The following is a 15,740-nucleotide window of genomic DNA, read 5'->3' as shown; positions in this document are numbered from 1 at the left end:
AAAGTAAAAATAAAGGCGCACTTTTTGAGAACTGAAATTGTCCTGACAGGCCTATCATTTAAAATTTATGATCATGTTGAATGCATACAACTTACAAAAGAAACGTTGTAAATGTGCATGCAGAGGAGTCTAGGTACTAAAAGATTTAAGCTGTGATCTTAAGCCGACCAAATCAAAGAAATTCAGAGTGAAAATGGACTTTCTCATTTAATCACTACTATTCTGGGCTCCTGTATGTGATGCAATTTTCTTAGTAGAGCCTTTGGAGAGAAGAATTATGAGAATACTTCCATATTTGTGTAGAAAGAAAAGTTTGCCATCCATTCCAGTATCCCAGTGTTATACTGACATGCACCTTGGACTTATTTTGTTCCCATTGTATAAACTCATACTTCAAAGAAAGGGAAAATCCAAAGTCCCTCTTCTCTAAAGGGCAGATCCTTTGTGTCAACTGGTTGACCCTTTGCTCTGCAGGTCCTATTGGAAATTTCTTGAAACAATGCAGGGGACTCTTCCTTGTGTTGATGTTGTTTACATGGGGTGGGCCCGACTTGAAAAAAAAAATTGCATAAACGCATGAAAGATTGCGATCCCATTTCCTGACAGCATGAAAGGTGACTGGTACATCCAAGGAGTCTCTGTCACTCAGAAAAACTATGAAGTATTTTCTACTATGAGGAACACTTTGAAAGACTCGGGGAAAGGAAGAACGAAGAAAGCAGAATCTAGATTTATGTGAGGAGATGTAGGTTTGTGGCAAAGGAAGAGCATTCTCTTTGAATCTGACAAGATTTGCCTGGGGGAATTTCCTGTCCAGCCCTTTATTACCAGGGTCTTTGTGGATTGCGCGGTGACGCCGGGCTCCCTGTTGGGCAGTCCCTGGGGAGGGCAGTAGGGAATTCATACACTTTCCCTCTAGGTCTCAGAAGGATCTCGATTTCTCAGTTTCTCTTTCAGGTTGGCAGGAGCCTTAGCTTGACACTTCCCTCAGATGGGACAGGCAAGCTCTGTGGGCGCGTAAACACACTGTAACCAAGTTCTTTGCTGATTTTACAGTTTCCTACCTTCTCGAGAAGAATCGACCGTCCTCAGTTGTCTCGCGCTGGCCTGCCCCACAAGAGCCTGGGGGCTCCTTCCCCCTAACCCAGAACGGGCAGCGCGGGGGGCGGGGACGTGGGGGTGGGGAAGGAGTGGGAGGGCAGTGGTTTCCGCGAGCACAGCGCGATGTGACTGAGGGAGTCGCTGAATGGGAGCGCTGCTGTCCCCAAGCCGATTGGTACTTCGTGTCAGGAAGAAACGCCGAGAGGTGGGAGTGCCTGGGGAGGGAGGCAGGCGGTCCCTGCAGCAGGCGCGGGGAGCTGCCTTTCCGCCCCTCCGCCTGCCTTCCAAGCCTGGGCTCTTAGGAGTGGCTGAAGCTGCGGAGCGCTTCTGGAGCCTATGAATGAACCCTCCTCCTCTCCCTCCTCCTTCTCCTCGCTGAGTCTCCTCCTCGGCGCTGACGGTACAGTGATATAATGATGATGGGTGTCACAACCCGCATTTGAACTTGCAGGCGAGCTGCCCCGAGCCTTTCTGGGGAAGAACTCCAGCCGCGCGGGCGCAACAGCCTCGAACATTAGGTGTCGTGGACAGGCGCTGGGACCGGGATCCGTGGTCAGCCCCGCATCCTCCCGCATCCTCCAGCACCGTCCCGCACTCTCTACACCCTGCCCCAGGCCACCGCGCTTCTTATGTGACCCGCCCAGTCAACGCCGAGCCCATTCGCGCAGCGCTGCGGTGAATTGTCCCCCCCCAACTGCAATAAGCCGCCTTTCAAGGTAATCACGTTTCTTTTGTTCCCCCTTAAAAAAAAAAAAAAAAAACTTACATAAAAACCCGCGAGCTTAGAAAAAAGAAGTACATTGCAATGTACTTGGTAGGCTTTAATTAAGGGAAAGAACTAACTAGCTGTAAGGCGAAGTTAAGAAAATGTGTGCACTTAAAAAATGCAGGTAACTTTCAAAAGCCTTTTGGAGAGAGCAATACAGAGGGACCTTGGTGCTGAAAAAGATCCAGACAAAAGAAGCTGGGGTGGGGTGGGGGTAGAAGGAATAACGGAATTGGGGGAAGGGAGGGAAGGGAATTGTAGAGAAATCCTAGAAAAGTCATGGGGTCTTGAGCTGGAGAGGAGGGAGGGACTCCCCAGCACCTTGATTTTTTTGTTTGTTTCTTTCATTTTTTGTTAACCTGCTCGAGGCAAAAGTTTGAATGGGGACTCCCGAGACTTGCCCAAATACAAGTCCCGGAAGCTGCCTTGGTGCAGGCCACCTGGTTTCCTTGCCCTTGGTGTGTGGTCAGTGCCTGGCGTTCCTGGAAAGCCGCTTCTGGGCAGCTCCTGACAGAGCGACCTGGCGCCCCAGCAGCCCGGGACCTGCACGGACCTGACTCCCTCAGCCCGCAGACAGTCTGGGAGGACTAGCCGGGGGAGGTGCAGGGTCCTCGGGCCGCGTTTCTTTGACGACTTGGGGGCTGTCACGTCCCTCTCCTGGTGCCCCTGGGTTCTTTTGTCCTGCGTACCGTGCGCCGGGGCCCGTAGGAAAGGAGCAGGGGATGGGGGTGGGGTTGTTGGAGCGCCGCGGAGGTCTGGGAGGCGCCTGGGCGGGAAAAGCTTGCCCTGAACCAGCAGGGATGTGCAAGAATTTTTTTCTCACCCTGAAGATCGAAATGGGGGCTATCTCTCCCGTCTCAACAAGCAAACCAGCTCCCAGAGCGCCCTCCAGACAAAGGTGGCGCGGGTACCCGAATGAGGAGCCTCTGGGTCCAGCCCTCTTGCCCCGACTACGGAGTCCTCCGTTTCCTTCCGTATCCCCACCCCCTCCCAGTTCTCGGCTCTAATTGAGCAACTTTACTGGCGAGTCCAGCGGCTGCGGAGAGCATGTGCTGGGAGCCCCCGGGGACGCCCTCGGCTGGAGCGTCCCGCCGCCCTGCGGAGGCGGAGGCGCTGCAAAGTGACATCCCTGGTGCGTGCGGATGGGGGGTATCCGGGTTGTCCCGGCTCTCTGTCTGTGTCACTGGGCGTGGAGCGGTCAGATTGTTTGTTAGGCAGAGAAGAGCAGGGTAGAAAATAAGTGTCATAGCCTAAAGTATTTGCTCTCGGATCCAGCTGCGCCCCGGCAAGTCCTGCATGTTCCCGGGAGATGCTGAGGGAGGGGGAAGAAATCTGTGAGGCGCCTGGACAGCTGTCCCGCCGCGCGCACGCCCGTGGCAGAAAGACAGTCTAGCTCTCTCTGTCCCATTTCTCATCTTTGTGTCTCCCTCTCTGCCTCCGTCTTCTCTGCCTCCCTTCCCCTCTACCAGCCTCAGCTCCGTCTCTCTCGCTCCTGCGTCCCCTCCCCCACGGCTGACAAATGAATGGCTAGTGTGAAATCCCTGCCTTCCCTGTCCGCGGAGGCAGGCAGGAGGGAGGGGCGAGGGAGGCGGTGCGCTCCTTCGGTTCTGCCTCCAGTTCAGTGCTTCGGGCTGGGGGAACCCAGATGTCTAGGAATGGGGAGTTTTGTGGCGGGTGTGGGCGCCCCCTGCTGGAGAAATCCAGCACAGGTGGAGAAAAACGAGCCTCCCCGAACCAAACCAGCCGCTTTCACTACTCTATGTTCAAGGATGGAAGGCCGAGCTTCCTCCTTAGTCGTTAGTTATCCAGTTCAGAATCTGCGACGTAAGTCTAAGGGAGCCTTGTCTGTGCGGAGTGCAAAGGCGCCTTCTGGGGAGCCGGCTGGGATGTATGCGGCGCTGTGGGTCGAGTCGGCAGTTAGGTGAACCAACACACAGGGCCAGGGGCGGATCCAGGTTTGGGGGGTCTTGATTCGCGATCATGGGCATCTTTAAATAAAATGCAATACAAAATGCATTATTTTTGCAAATTTTAGGAAGGCTCATGAGCACTTCACTCCAATGTTAGGGCCCCGCCCCAGGACATTGCAAAAGAAGGGCCCCTAATCCAGGGCTTAAACTTCCTCAACTTCAGGACACACGTCAGACGTGGAAATTGGGGAGAAGGCGGGCGACTGGAGGAAAAAGAAAGGAAAGGAAGAGAGGAGGAAGGATAGGAGACGGGAGGGAAGGGGAGGAAGGAAGCAACGGAGGTGGGGCAGATGCAAGCACACAGCCGGGAGCGGACCCGAAGGGTTCGTTTTGAGGTTTTGGTCTGAGTTCAGCGTCTCGTGTTAAGATATTTTCTTACTCACACAAGAGATAACGAACGCGACTGGAGCTGCATGCGGGCATGGAAGGATGGGAGGAACTAGCTGAGCCGAGGTGGTCCCGCCCCGCCCAGAGGTACCGGGGCTGGGGGCCGCCCCCTCTGGCTCGGCCCGCGCCAGGGGAGGAACCGCGCCGCACTTTTCTCGCAGCGCCGGGTGTTCAGCCGCCACGTGGGCTGGAACTGCAGCTCCCGGCCCGAGACGGGTGTGACTTCCTGGGCTCGGGGACAGCCGCACAGCCGCGCCAGCAGTTGGCGCAGCCTGGCGGGGCGCGCAGCCTGGGTCCCCGCCCGCCCAGGCCAAGGGGGCGGGACGGGGCGGGACACGCGAGGGACGGGGAAAGGCGGAGCCGGACTTAGCTGAGACAGCCAAGCGGCCGCGCAGCCAGCGCCGAGGGCCGGCTGCAGCTGCTCAGCCTAGATTTCCATCCAGACGGCATTAAACACTCTTGTTAAATGGCCGTTTAAGATTTTTTTCTTTGCTTTTTGGTGGTAGGAGGGATATAGGGTTTTTGCTTTGAGAGAGGGGAAGGTAAAGATTTACTCCAAGCAAACAATTTTTGGCAGAAAAATGAGACGGGTTTCTCCTGTGCTCCATACATTGCTTTTTAAATACTGTACATTCAAGTAAGTCTAAAGGCCATTTTTACTCAATTACAAGGTCAGTCACGTTTCAGACTGTCATAAAGAGTTCGTCTAGAATGGAAAAGATTGCCATTGGGCGGGACCGATAGGATTCCATGAGGGCAAACATTAAAGGGCTGCGGGTGCAACTCTGAGGTCCCTGTGCATGTCAGGGGGCTGGTCCGGAGTGGGAGCTCAGCACATGTTTGTGAAATGACTGAGCAAGAGACCTGCGGGAATGTGGTGCAGACTAGACGCTGCTACTTAGAGCTGCATTTTGAATTTCTCTCCTCCGTTTTATCTTGGAAGAACTGGGTTTTAATAATCTCTTCTGTCACCTCTAATTCCGTAGATAATCGATCCACTTTCCTTTTCTTTTTGTCTTTCTAAAAGCTGTTACTTAAATTGTTTTAAGTACTATTTGGCTATTGTGCCAAACCCATCGTGAAAAGAAGTCATATAAAGTCCTAAAATAGGATGTTGTGAGTTTAACATACAAACAGGAAGGCACTAGTGGAAGCACTAATTAGTTTTCTGAGATAGCATTGTTACCCAGTTTAGGGAATATGTAACTTGGGAATATAAGACAGTACACTGAGGAGAAAGTCTCAGAATCTGACTTCTATTTCTGAGGTCTAAGTAAAGAAAGGACTATCTTACAATTAATTGTAGATGCCTGTCCTGACTAATACGCAATGTGTTCCAATGGATTCCAAAGTGATTGAGCAATTACTTCCTCCAGCAGGAAGTCCACAGTCCTTGATCTTGTGGGTGGTGGAAAGAGGGATGAGATTCAAGGGAATGCCTAGAATCTACGTAAGAGTTCAAAGTTTTTTCTTGGTAGATAAAAAAAATTAAAAGTTCTTCCTAAATTATATTTCCTGCTTATATATTTTTAAAAATGATGTTTGAAAAGAAATCCTCTAAATTTATGTATGTTTACACATGGAGGTTTCTTTTTTTCTCTGTGTTTACAAGCTGGAGAAGAATACCTCTGATATTCCAAGATATCTATATCTGTACACTTATAAATTCTGTTTGGAAGTTATCCTGAAACCTAATTCAAAGCTGAATATGATTAATGTTAAAGATATATCCCTTGTTCTCTCTCTCTTTTTTTTGCATTATTATGCTTAAATACTTTGTGGTTAATGATTGGTCACTGATTGAACATCAGAACTTTTGAGTGCACAAAGATCAACTAACTATATCTCCCACAGTCATATAACTAAGCTCTCCTTTCCTGGTAGGTTTTAAACTTTTTTGTTAACTTTATTCATGGACAAACATTGCGAGAAACTGTATTTAACATGGGATATTGCCTTGTGATGGAGCAGAACTTTTCAAGACACATAGTTCTTTTGAGGGAAAGAATGAATGACTGTAGTAGACTGTTATTGTCACCACCCACCTAGAGAAACCAGTTAAAACTGACAAACATTCATTGTTGGGGGTTACTTGCTCTGGTCTGAGAAAATACACTGATTGTTGCATAGGTCTATGAGAGAAAACACAAAGCCTGCACTCTATGATTTGGAATCAGAACAAGGGGGAGTAAAGATAAATGTCTTGGCCAAGCTCCTTCTTGATTATTGAATTTTTGCTAGTTTTGGCTTGTAGCCTAGACTTGGTTAAAAAAAATATGTAATTATGAGTAATATAAACATCTATCTATCCACCTATCCATCTATCTATCTATCTATCTATCTATCTATCTATCTATCTATCTATCCATCCATCCATCCATCCATCCATCCATCCATCTATCTATCTACCTATCTATCTATCTATCTATCATCCATCTCTCTCCGGGATTTTTAGACACTGCTAAGTGTCTTATTACTGAATGTGCCAAGGGTTGTTGTATTTCAGTAGTCAGTAAAAAGGATCTTTGTTTAATGTGTTTGTCAGTTATTTCCTGAATCATCTCTCTCCGGGATTTTTAGACACTGCTAAGTGTCTTATTACTGAATGTGCCAAGGGTTGCTGTATTTCAGTAGTCAGTAAAAAGGATCTTTGTTTAATGTGTTTGTCAGTTATTTCCTGAATCTCCTCTGGATAGATCTATCATCTATAAAAGGGCACAAATGTAGATCTACTTATTTAGGTATCTATATGCATCGTACCTCATCTAAAAATTTTAAAAGGTGCTTATGTCTATAAAATGAGATTACATACTTCATAATAAATACATATACAATATGGGATAAATTATAATCTTTTCATTATTAAATTACTGATTTGATATTACCTGAGCTATAGCAGAATGAGCACTAGACCTGGAATTGGAAAGTTTGAGTTGGGCTCACCAGCTAAGAAAACCAAGTTAAGACACAACTTCTGGATCTTTAGTGTCATAGTCCACTAAATGAATATAGAGTTAAAAAGAGCAGAAAAGTAAATACTTATGAAAAGGCTTCGACAGATGGAAAACTGTCACATAAGGGATATTAACATATTATGTTTCTGGGATCTATATTGATCTGTAATAACAGAATTGCCCAAAGCATGTATATTTTACTAAATCTAAGTCAGAGAGGGGCATATTGTTTTTAAAATTTGTCTACTTTTATTGATCAACAGATAAGAAATAGACTCAAATGAACATGGACATTTGGTGGGAAAAAAAGATTACTCAACAAATGGTTTTGGGACAACTGATTGGTCTGCTCAGGATAAAAATAAATCTCTACCACATTTCTCATTGTATAAGAAATTAAAAAAAAATGACTAGGGGAAATCATGGGATTTTAAAAAGTAGAGTAGAGAAATCTGTTCTAAGTAAAAGCTAACACCCAGAAGCCATACTAGAAAATTTGGGTAAGTCTGACTAAACAACAATTATTAAGTTGTCTGCACAAAAAGAAATAACTCATTTGGAAAATGTCTGCAATGTACGAGAAACAAAGAGCTAATGACTCTTGATATACTTGATATACCAAGAACTTCTATAAATAACTAAAGGAAAGGCTATATCTATCAGAAAAATTGACAAAAGTTATGTACAGGTAGCGTCAGAAAGAGAAAGATAAATGTTTTTTAATACAGGAAAAGTTGCTCAGCTTTATTCATAATTAAAGAAATAGTAATTAAAACACCAGTGATATGCTGCATATTTTGTCATCAATCAGAGTGGTAAATATGAAAAAGTTTGATGAGAGTTTGTGTTGGCAAGAGAAGCCAGGTCTCTCATATACTATTGTGGGAATGTGAATAGGTTCCTCTTCTTTAGAAAATAATTTGACAATCAAAAATTTTTTGATTAGCTTTCAAAAATTTTTTTTAAATGTATATACCCTTTGACCCAGCAATTCCACTTTTAGATATCACATAGATAGTGGTACAAATGTTACCCAAGATAAATGGACAAGGATGTCCTTTGTAGCACTGTTTCTGATAGCAAAAATTTGGAAACATCCTAAAGGTTCATCATAGGGAACTAGTTAAATAAAAGTTAGGGAACTAGTTAAATAAAAGCTATGGAAAAGTTGCCTGGAAAGCCAGGAAGCTATTAAAAATAACATGGAAAAAGTGTATTTGCTGATTTGGAACATTCTTCAAGACATGTTGTATTTTAAATGAAGAAAGTAGTATACAAAACTGTGCATAGTATGCATCTAATTATGTAAAAAAGGGGGTATATGTTCGTTCTTTTAGCAAATATTTACTGGGTGTCTTAGGCATTGTGGATACAGGAGTGAACAGTACATCAAAGACTGGCTGGTCCAGTTGGTTACAGTGTGGTGCTGATAACACCACGGATCCTTGTGCCAGCCGGCAAAGAGAGAAAAAAAAAAAGACTGTTTCCTGGAGATTCTACCATGATGGGTATAGAAAAGCAGTTCCCAAACACATATGTAAAATGGTGATATGTGCTAACAAAAATAGAGCATAGGAAAGGGAATGAAGAATACAGTATATTTTAAACAGAGCCCTGAGAAAGGAATTTGCCAATCAGAGAACAGAGCAGTGCTAAAGGGGCAACAAAGTGAAAAAGCTTAGCCAAGTCTAGGTTCAGGAATTCAGTTGCAGGTTAGTGTAAATTCACACGGTGCCAGTACTCCTGTGAAGTAAGATCATGAGATTTCATGTGTAAAACATGCAGCTTCTCTCTGTGTTACAGTAATTCTCCCTGTGAGAAAGAACCAAGGAGCAACATGATAGGTGATGCTCATTATATCCACTTTGTGGCTCAGGTATCCTGGAAAAGTAGCTGTCTAGGGTAGCTAATTAGCATAATGGTAGGCAAAACCTCTGTGTGTGCGTCCTTACGTCACCCCTCGCTCAGTTGGGTTCTCCCAAGATCAAGGGAGCACGCTAAATATTTGTTTGATAGAACCTTGGCTGTCTTTCTGAGGCAGCCATCCCTGTCATGGCCCTTACCCTCTCTGTAGACATTCCTCATGGATAGGAGTTTTGTTGACCTTGTCTCTTGTTTCCAGGCATTAAACAGTCTCCGTCAGCTGTACCTTGATTATTCGATGACTTTCTCCTCTTCTCACTGACTTCACTGATGTAAGAAGGCTAAATATAGGTGCTGGCTCTCATATCTCCCAGATCTTTCCATTCAGGCAGACGTGTTATCACTAACAGATGGTGCGTACGAGACAGACATGGAAGGGTAGAAGGGTGGAAGTGAGTTTGGAGTGGTGTTAAAAGCAAAGAAAGAGGCTTTAGAACATTTCCCATTTAATGAGACCAAATATGGAAAGCAAATAGTGTACCTTAACAACCAAGGACAAGCCTTAGAAAGTTAGAGAAGTGAAATAAATGCCCATGGACCCTGAGGAAGAGGCAACAGAAACGTAGTTCTGAGGCAATTGTCATTACTCAAGAGATAAAGGATCATCCTTTAATTCAAGAGTTGCGAACTCAGGTGCCCACAGGGGCCAGGCACAGAGTGGAAACGGATAAGAGGCTTCTAAGTGGGGACAGCGATGACCTTGAGCACTCTGACCCAAGGGGAGAGAGAGGCTGTTGCTTGATACTGCAGATGATTGGCCAGCTAGAATATGGACCCAGCTCTGCTAGATCTTCTGATTTTTCAAAAGAAGTTAAAAATGTAAGACTTCGTGTGAACACTCTTAATTTTTAACTTGAAGTAACTTATTTACCCATATTTACACAACTTATTCAATTGTATTTAAAATATGTCTAGTCTCTTATTTCTATTTTTAATGCACCAGCTCTCTTCCCTAGCCTAGTCCTAGGCGTAGCCTTAGGACAACTGTTGAGTATACTTGTTATACCTATATAGATGAAGGACCATTTTCCCCCTCCCTCAAAAATGGAAAATGCATTTATAAGGATAAGTGTGCAGGAAGAGTTTTGAGTATGTGTCTTGGGTAGTAAATCAGAATACGGAAGACCCATTCAAAGGTCCAGATCACACTTTCTTCTCTGGTTCTGTTATGATACGTTACAGTCTAGACACTGACAAACATTATATATTACTTGGTCATGCTAAATATTTAATTGGACTGATTCGAATGTATTTCAAGTGTTAATTAGCCCCAGTTGCCCATATTTCACAAGGGATTTTCACACTTTGCTTCAAGGTGTGTTTCTGAATAGGAAATGGAGGCATTGTTCATGCATTTGGTCTATGAACATTCATTAAGGGTTTACTCTGAACCTGGCACTGTGGTTGAATAAGATACGAGCTCTGCCTTCCAGAAGCCTACTGTTCTATAGAGGAGATAAAAGATGTTTACAGATAATGATTCAAGGAGCAATAAGTTATAGAACAACTTATAATAATCATAAAGTTTTACATTACTAGTATAGTGGTAAGCCAGATTATAATTTTCAAACCCAAGAGCTTCAGATACTTTTCTTTTTACTATTAGTGATATGAAACCAGTATTAGAACACTTGTGCAAAGCCTGAATTAGTAATTTTAATAATAAATATTGAGCAATGAATACACTATGTATCACTGAACTACATTTCATGTGCATTATTTTATCATTCTTACAATCACTTCAATAATTAAGTACAAATTTTCACTATTAAATAGCTACAGAAAATGAGATTTAGAAACAGAATGTAATTTACCCAAGAGCACAGAGTGCACGTAGAGGCTGCAGAACTTGAATTCAGGGCTATTTGACAGTGGAGCCCACACTTTTAAAATTATGCTTATAAAGGTTTCCTGAAAAAAATAAAAAAAAAAATATATAGAACAATTTTTCTTGAAAGACAGCAGGAAATTATTTTTTATAAACAAGATTAAAGATTTTTTATTTGGATTCAATTAATACTCATGTAATGCAGTTTCTTTAATAGCATTTTATGATGCAAGCTAAACTTTCATTTTGACTGTGAAATTGATATCTTTATTTTTCCCTGAAATATGGTAATGGCATTGGGATATAGATGTATACTTCCTGCTTGCTATGGTACCATATGAGAAATCTAGAAATGCGGAAACATGGCATTTTCCCGGTAGTGTTTAACAGTCTGCTAGCATATCTTAGTGATTATATGATAAATAACAAACTTAATTGTCAAGATTAATTTAGGATTACCAACTATATGCTTTTCATTATGAATTATCAATTGGCATATAGATGGAAAATGTGAGATATAATGTATTAGGTTAAAAAATGTTTTTCTGGAAATATTTAGAACGATAGAATTTTATAATTTTATTTTAGAGAGTTTCTAACACTTATTTTAAGATATAAAATAAAGAAATCAAATGCAGAATAATATTAAGGAAAACAGAATAACTGTTATAAATTATGAAAAAGAACTAAAGCAGAAATTGGATTTGTGTACTTAAAGCATTTACTTCTTTTCAGTCTAGGTTTCCAAAATAATACAGAATTTAGTCATTTTCTAAGGAAGGTGTAAGGAAGTTATTCAGGGTTCCAACCCAAATACATATCAGTTAGGATGTCTTCAGTTGTAAGTTACAAAAAGCCCTGTTCTATTGTTATTAAACGATAAAGGAATTTATTATTTTATATAAAAAGAACTTCAAAGGTATGGCCCATGCTAGGTCTAACGCTTGAGGACTTAAGCCCTGTCTTTCCTGATTCTTTCTCAGCTTCACTCCCAGAGGCTGTCTCATACACTCACAGATGCTAGATGGCTACACAGTTTCAGGAGAAATATCCTATTGTGACAATGTCCAGTGAAGAAAAGCGACCATCCCTTTTTGTTTTTTCTTCTTAAGATGAATATACCTTTCCCAGGAGCTTCCCATGGGGGCAGAGATTCCCTCACATCTCATTGGCCAAAATCATATCATGGACTATCCCAAAACCAATCATTGGCAAAGGGAATGGGACCAGCATAATCGACTCAGGAGATGCAGATCAACCCCACAGGGGTTTGACCAAGGCTCCGTAAAGTACGTGGCTGTGTGAAGGAGGGTGGACACTAGAATGGAGCCAGAGTTTTTAGAAAGGAGAAAGAGGGGTTGGCTACTGGGCAATGGCTATTATAGAATAGTTCTAAATGCAGCTTAGAAGGGCACAACTGTGAAGACCCAATCATCTGCCATTCTTCTGAGGTTGGTTCTTTGATTTGTAGATGGTCCCCAGCACTGGTACTTATCCTTCTCATACTTATAACTTCACAGATATTCGAGCTGAAAGGGACCATTCTGAGACCCAGATTGTTAAAAGTCTTCCCCAAAGTAACAATAAGTTAATGGCAAAGCCAGGGCAGGGATTCTTGACTCTCAGTACAGGGTATTTTCTTATTCTTGGTACTTTAGAACTGTTGGAACTGCTATAAAACTCATGGCAAGCACTCGTCACTTTTCTCATTAACAGCTCCTTATAATACATTTATTTTGTTTATTCGGCCAGCTAGAAACTAAATGGAGTCAGTGCTTTCAAAAGCCTGTGGAGGTCTTTATTCTGTGTTTTGATACCATGTGCACGAACCATCAATGGGTTCCTTCTCTCCTCGCGTTGATATGAATTTCTTTCTTTCACCATCTCTCCTATTGCTTCCCCATCTGGTTCAACATCCATGATAAGTTTCCTGTTTCTAAATAGGCTTTGTGGTCAGCCCTCCCTCTTCGTGCCAGCTCCTAGCTGCTCGTTGCTTAGGCTGTGGTCTCTATTGTTCTTCCTACAGCCTGCCCACTTGTGGTTGTCACACACATCCACATTGTTACATGTCCCCAAATTGGGTTCTGGAATTATTTTGGTAACTACTGCATTGGGTGAGATTCAAACTAATAATTAAAGTGTTGAGACAACTTCTCCTATTACAAGTTCTCTCCTCTTTTTACAACCCAAGAGGAGCTGCTTCCTTTGCTCTTATTACATACAATTCACAAATAGCATGTGATTTATGGCCTGTCACGAACCTACATGCTTTCGATTTACTTTGTGTTTTCCTTCATTTCTAGGACAAGATGTTAGTAAATATAAAAAGCATCTTATGGATGTGCTCAACCTTAATAGCAACTCATGCACTACATAAAGGTGAGTGTGGTAACAATTTCTCATTTCTAGGACAAGATGTTAGTAAATATAAAAAGCATCTTGTGGATGTGCTCAACCTTAATAGCAACTCATGCACTACATAAAGGTGAGTGTGGTAACAATTTCTTTGATTCTAATCAAAATAAAAATTTAAGTCCTGGGGGATGGTCTGGCAATAAGGAATCACTAGAATAAAGGGTTGATTTTTTTTTTTTATGTATTCAGTGCTGAAAACTTGTTGTTAAAATATTATTAGGCTGAAAATAGTGTTTTTAAATAAATAAATCAAAACAAAATGAAAGGGACCCTAAAGACACAAACGGGCTTACAGTAACTTCCCAGATTATTTTCAGACTATGCATAAAGGCTCACATATGGCATTGGGCATATTTCAGAATTCCAACTTCTTAATCCTACTTCTCAAAGACTTTCCTATACAAAAAAGGAAAGATTATTAAACATTCAGGAGGCTAGAGTTTGAAGAGTCAAGATAAAGAGAAGGCTGACATCAAGTTTTTGCTCCCATCTCCCCGCCTTTTTTTTCTTTTTTAAAAAGCAACTAGGTATGCATAGGACTGTTTTTCTTAGCTTTAAATTTTATATCCGCCTAATTAGGGTTCTATAATTCCAAGTTCATTATTTAATGTATTTAAGAAGATACATCAAAGAATTTGAAGAAAGTCACTCTCCTGAGTTTTTCTGGTCTGCTCCTGTCTGGTGTACCTCCCCAGACTCAGCTTCCATTTCTTCCTCCCACTCCCGTCTGCTTCAGATCTATGGAGTAACTGACCAAATAACTATGCACATGCGTGGACTTCCATCTTTCCTGGTTTTCCACGTGAATTCCTTTTGCATGGCACTTCTCTACAGTTCTATTTCAAGTCATTCTTTAAGACTCAAGTTTAAGTATCACCCCCTCTATCATCCATCTGTTCACTTACCATCTACCCATCATTCATCCTCCCACCCACCCATTCATTTATCCACCCACTGACAATATTATTTAAGTGTCTTCTTTGTGCCAGATATTATTCTGGGTGTTCAGGGATATGCCAAGTGGACGAGTCATATACACTGCCCTAGCTTTCATTAAACTTAATCCTCTAGTTATATAAGACAGGCATTAAACAAGTAAACAAACAATGCAGCTACTTTCAGATAGATGAAAATAAAGCAGAGTGACATTATAGAGAAAGGTCTGGGTTGGGGGAAGTCAGTAAGGTCACTTTGAGAAAGAAACATTTAAACTGAGATGAGAAGGGTGAGGAGGAGCCAGCCAGCCAAGACCTCACTCTGAGATAGGAAGAAACATAGTGTGTTTGAGTAACAGAAAGGCCAACCGTAGTTGGAGAGTAGTGGTCAAGTGGAAAGTAGGAGACATGGACAGAGAAATAAGCAGAGACCAGGCCATCTATAATAGCATCTAACACTGGAATAGGACTCGCTTTGTACCAGGAACTGTTTTAAGTGCTTAACATTAACTATTAACTCATGGACTCATTCACTACCCATGTGTTATATAGAGGAAATTGGGGTACCGAGAGACTACGAAGCTTGTTCAAAGTCCCACACCCAGTAAGTAGCAGAACTAGGGGATCAACCAGGCAGCCCCGGGAGTGTGTGCTCTTCACCACTGTGTTACGCTTCTTGTCTATATAGGGCACTGCAGGCTTTAGAAAGGACTAGATCTTATCTCAAGTGCAATAGGAAGCACTGAAGGTTTTACTGCATTTGAACATTTTATTTTTTTTTTATTTATTTTGTTTTTTGTCTTTTGTCTTTTTCCGTGTCTGGCAACGGATCGCAACCCTCAGTGTTGCCCCCGTACCGGACCGGGGACCGGCAACGGGATTGCAACCCTCGGTGTTGCTCCCACGCCTCGCTCAGCCAGTGAGCGGGAACCGGTCTGTATGTGGGATCCGAACCCTCGGGCGGGAGCACCGCCGCACTTCCCAAGCGGCGCACTTATCCAGTGCGCCACCGGGCCGGCCCTGAACATTTTAAAAATTCCATTTTTGCTGCTCTATGCAGATTTGGTTGTAGGAGAACAAGAGCGGCAGCAGGGAGATTGTTTGGAAGGTTATTTGGTAACCTGTGAATGAAATAGGGTGGTTTGTATCAGGTGGTGGCCACGGAGATGGAGAGAAGTGAATTGGATATGCAGAGATGAGTTCTCAGACCCAACAGTAGGTCTGATGGGGTGTGGTGAGGGTGTGAGAGAAATCACCCCTGGGGTGGCTCTCCTGCCCTCCCCACCTCCTCATTCCTTTTTCTAGATACTTTAAAAGTCCTTCCTCCATGTACCCCTTGTCCCCTGCTCTGTTACAACTATTATTGCACATATCACTCTCTTGTGATAAATCTTTGTTTTTCTTCCCAAGTAGACTGTAAGCTACAAGAGGGCCTGTCTTTCCTCTTCTAGCAGAGTGCCT

At 43.0% G+C, this 15,740-nt stretch overlaps 1 protein-coding gene across 3 annotated transcripts in view; it reads left to right on the top strand.

Moving 5' to 3' along the window:
- The first annotated feature begins 1,548 nt into the window (after window positions 1-1,548).
- The window catches only part of VCAN (versican), a 110,155-nt gene continuing 95,963 nt past the window's right edge, over window positions 1,549-15,740 (top strand). For 2 of the 3 annotated variants that reach the window (XM_008577864.1, XM_008577863.1), the window contains exon 1: window positions 13,345-13,414. In XM_008577864.1, coding sequence (XP_008576086.1) covers window positions 13,345-13,414 — 70 coding nt within the window. Of the gene's footprint in view, window positions 1,818-13,232; window positions 13,309-13,344; window positions 13,415-15,740 lie in introns of those variants that run through there. The other variant, XM_008577865.1, reaches the window with a different exon arrangement.

Source organism: Galeopterus variegatus, unplaced genomic scaffold, assembly GCF_000696425.1.
Source record: "Galeopterus variegatus unplaced genomic scaffold, G_variegatus-3.0.2 Scaffold1592, whole genome shotgun sequence".
Classification (NCBI taxonomy): Eukaryota; Metazoa; Chordata; class Mammalia; order Dermoptera; family Cynocephalidae; genus Galeopterus; species Galeopterus variegatus.
Note: the sequence above shows the minus strand (reverse complement) of the source record. Positions and strands in the feature narration are given on the sequence as shown.